We start from the raw sequence: 3231 nt of genomic DNA on the forward strand, positions 1-3231 counted from the left end.
GGTAATCAGGCGAACTCAAGACAAAGGGCGCCGATCAAGCCCCTCGCAACCTCTTGCCAACCAAGAGCTACTCCCGGCAAAACGGACTCCCAGCTAAAGCCTCGCCAACTGCGGGAGGCCGAGATAAAACCACCTTTCCTACTGACCTACGGACCTCGCGAACCCAACTAGAATTCCCCCGCCCACCGACAAGCAACAGAACCCACTATTCAGGTGCCTCTACTCACGGCCGAACCAACCCAACCACCCGCGCAGTGCCCGCGCGCTTCACTTACTTGCATGGATGCCGTTGGCCCGCAATGTCGATCTGCGCGTCGCCGTTGTTGTTGTCTTCTCATATATAAGAGACGGCGTTCTATTGTAGGCAAAACCAAAGATAAAGGCAATCTAACATCACTCGTCAAGCGATTTCGACCTCGACTTTTTCTAGTCTTTCTCGTCGTCTATTTTCTGTAATCCGTCTTAATAAAGCTTAGTTGGTACCTGTTGTCTGACTCTGCATTCTGTGCTGGAATGGCCATAACTCGGACTGTCTCGTCCTGGTGTGATATCCGTGGTTGGCATAGGGCCCTCCGTACTTCTGTATTTGGCAGCTCACAACCGGGCACATCTCCTACACGATGCCGATCACCACCCAGCAGCGATCCCTTCATGAGTTAGTGAATAAATGAGTTTAATTTCTTACTCTGGTGACGTCAACCTGAGCCTGATTGATGACCACGTTACTGTTCCCGTTTTGCCCCGTCCTGCGCCGGTCAGTTCTCAGATGTCCTCACCGGTGCTTGGTCCAATATGAACAATCAAAACCAGCCGCCGAGCAGTACTCTGCTTATCACCGAGCCTGGCGAAGTTTAGCAACCAGTTCACTCAGGAGGTTTCCGACTTGCCTGTCCTACACCAATCGCCCGCCGGGACGAAGCGGTTTGATACTTCTCGGTGATGTGTACGGTCTTATATCTAGTTTCCTGCTGGATTCTTGATGATGTTGGGACATTGCTACTATGTTGCGGCTGCATCCTGTAAAGGTCGTATCGTGTTTATAACTTCATGTCTTTTCTGTTTTAATTCGTTTGGCTTTGCAATCTCCGCCTCCTTTGTCTAGACTCGGGTTTTGGAGGTAACTTCTTTTCCTTAATCCCGCCCTTGCAGCCGGCCGTCCAGGGAAAAGCGAAAGAGCTCCTAAGCCTTCAAACAGTCTTTTGTATCTTGCTTCAACTATTACCTATGCAGCAATTTGCTACATCGTAAAATGCGACAACCAGGAGACAGCATACATATAAGGGCTTGGCACAACTGGTACCGCGCGACCATTGCCCCCGGGACATCCCGGGATCGATACCCGTTAGGGTCAAAAGTCCTTCCGATGGCGGAAGGCATTGCGGCTCTAATGAAGGGACGGTGGTAACCTGGGTTAAAGGTAACCTACGAGCCGACCAGGAACGGAGTTGGGTCGCTGTCGACCCGGCAGATTCCGTTGGATACTGGTGGTGGGTGCGGAACCTGAGCGATCCACTGAGAAGTTGAATAGGGTGACTGGATGAGGGTGCCTCAAAATACCGGGGAAGGCAGGGTTTGCCGTGTAGCTGCCACGGGCGAAGATACATCCCCCTGTTTCACACATCATACATCGGTGACCATCGACGCAGTCGAAAACCATTGAAAGACACACATACAATCTCGGGCCCCCCCCTCGTCCTTCACACCCCCACCTGGTGCACCTGCTGATGCCTTACCCTACCCTACCCCAGCGCAGTGCAATGCAGTCCACCTCATCCCACCATGAAATCCAAATCACCACGGCCAACAACAACACCAACACCACCTAGGTGTTTTAACTATAACGCGCGACTCACCAAATAGACGTGCTGCTCGGCATCGCGCGCAGAGTTTCAATTTAGAAGATGTTCAGACAGTTCCCCTCCCCTCCCCTCTTCAGTCCGTCCTTCACGCAAAGACGACCGAATTATCCTTTACCCCGCAGCGGCAGCAAATCCCCTCACTCCTACCCTAGCACCCCCATCACTTCCCCTGCGACGAGGAACCGCCGCCGCCGCCACTGCTCGATTTTGCTTGAACCGCGGCCACATCCTCCCCGGCCACCGGTCCCTTGATCACCACCGGGCCGTACACTCGCTCCAGGGTGGTCGGCAGACGGCCCAGGGAGGTGAGGGCGGGGTTTTCCAGCAGCTCAATACCCCCGCCACCTATGAAAGGAGGGCCAGGAGGACGAGGGAGTGACTGCTAGAGGCTAGAGACGACATGAACTGCCTCATAATACCTAGAGCAAGCCAATAGCCCCGGGGCAGCCCGGGGACTGTGTGGGGAGGGTGTGTGCTGGTGGGGAGGGGCCCGTGGGCGACCCCGCATGAGGTGATGTGCGGTGGTGGGGCAGTAATACAGCTATCCCATATTACCGATCTATACGGGGGGCCCACCAGGAAACCCCTCCCGCGGGAACCCCTTTTTAAGCGGGCCTGAAGGACCTTATCAAAAAAGCCAGCTGGGCCCCAATGCGGGAGGAGAGTGGTCAACACTTCCCCGGAATGCCAGGAAAGGGGAGAGGGGGGGAGAGGGGGGGAGAAGGGGGGAGAAGGGGGGAGAAGGGGGGAGAGGGGACGCGTTGCCACCAATACCAAGGCATGCATTCCATCTTCATGGCTGGGGCACATACTGCCGTCACGCACATGTCCACACTGACATATAAACACGCATGCGCAGAAAACTTACTATTTACGACGCACGTGCACACACAGAGATCCAGCTCTCAGGACGCTGACTCACCCACGCGCTTGAGGCTCGAGTCCATATCCGCCAGCGTGTACAACTGCGGGTTCCTGGCGACCAGCAGCTGCTCCCCGATGTCGGTCAGGGCACTGAGCCCGGACAGGGTCTTGAGGCCGGAGTTGTCGCTGATGGACAGAAGAGAACCCACGCGGCGTAGGCTACCTGGTATACCACATACGTATACAAGCCGACATATATACACACAGAGGCGCGTTGCTGTTTGCAGCACTGCCGTATGCGAGGTGATGTATGCAGCACTCGCCTCACTTGCTGCGTCTCCTCAACATCACCCCCTTCCCCTCTCCCCTTCCCCTGGCCCCCCTCTCTCTCCCCTTCCCCTGGCCCCCCTCTCTCTCCCCTTCCCCTGGGCCCCCTTCCCTCCCCCTTCCCTCCCCCTTCCCCGGCCTCCCTCCCCTCTACCTCCTCTTTCCCCCCCCCCCCCCCCCC

General features: G+C 56.2%; 1 protein-coding gene across 1 annotated transcript in view; it reads right to left on the reverse strand.

Annotated features, from left to right (window-relative positions):
- Window positions 1–2019: 2019 nt before the first annotated feature.
- Window positions 2020–3231, reverse strand: part of VOLCADRAFT_119989 (uncharacterized protein) — a gene marked incomplete at both ends in the record, with an annotated part of 7812 nt that continues 6600 nt past the window's right edge. Inside the window, 2 exons of the mRNA XM_002958559.1 lie at window positions 2020–2204; window positions 2782–2946. Coding sequence (XP_002958605.1) covers window positions 2020–2204; window positions 2782–2946 — 350 coding nt within the window. The remainder of the gene's footprint in view (window positions 2205–2781; window positions 2947–3231) is intronic.

Source organism: Volvox carteri (assembly GCF_000143455.1).
Source record: "Volvox carteri f. nagariensis unplaced genomic scaffold VOLCAscaffold_98, whole genome shotgun sequence".
Classification (NCBI taxonomy): Eukaryota; Viridiplantae; Chlorophyta; class Chlorophyceae; order Chlamydomonadales; family Volvocaceae; genus Volvox; species Volvox carteri.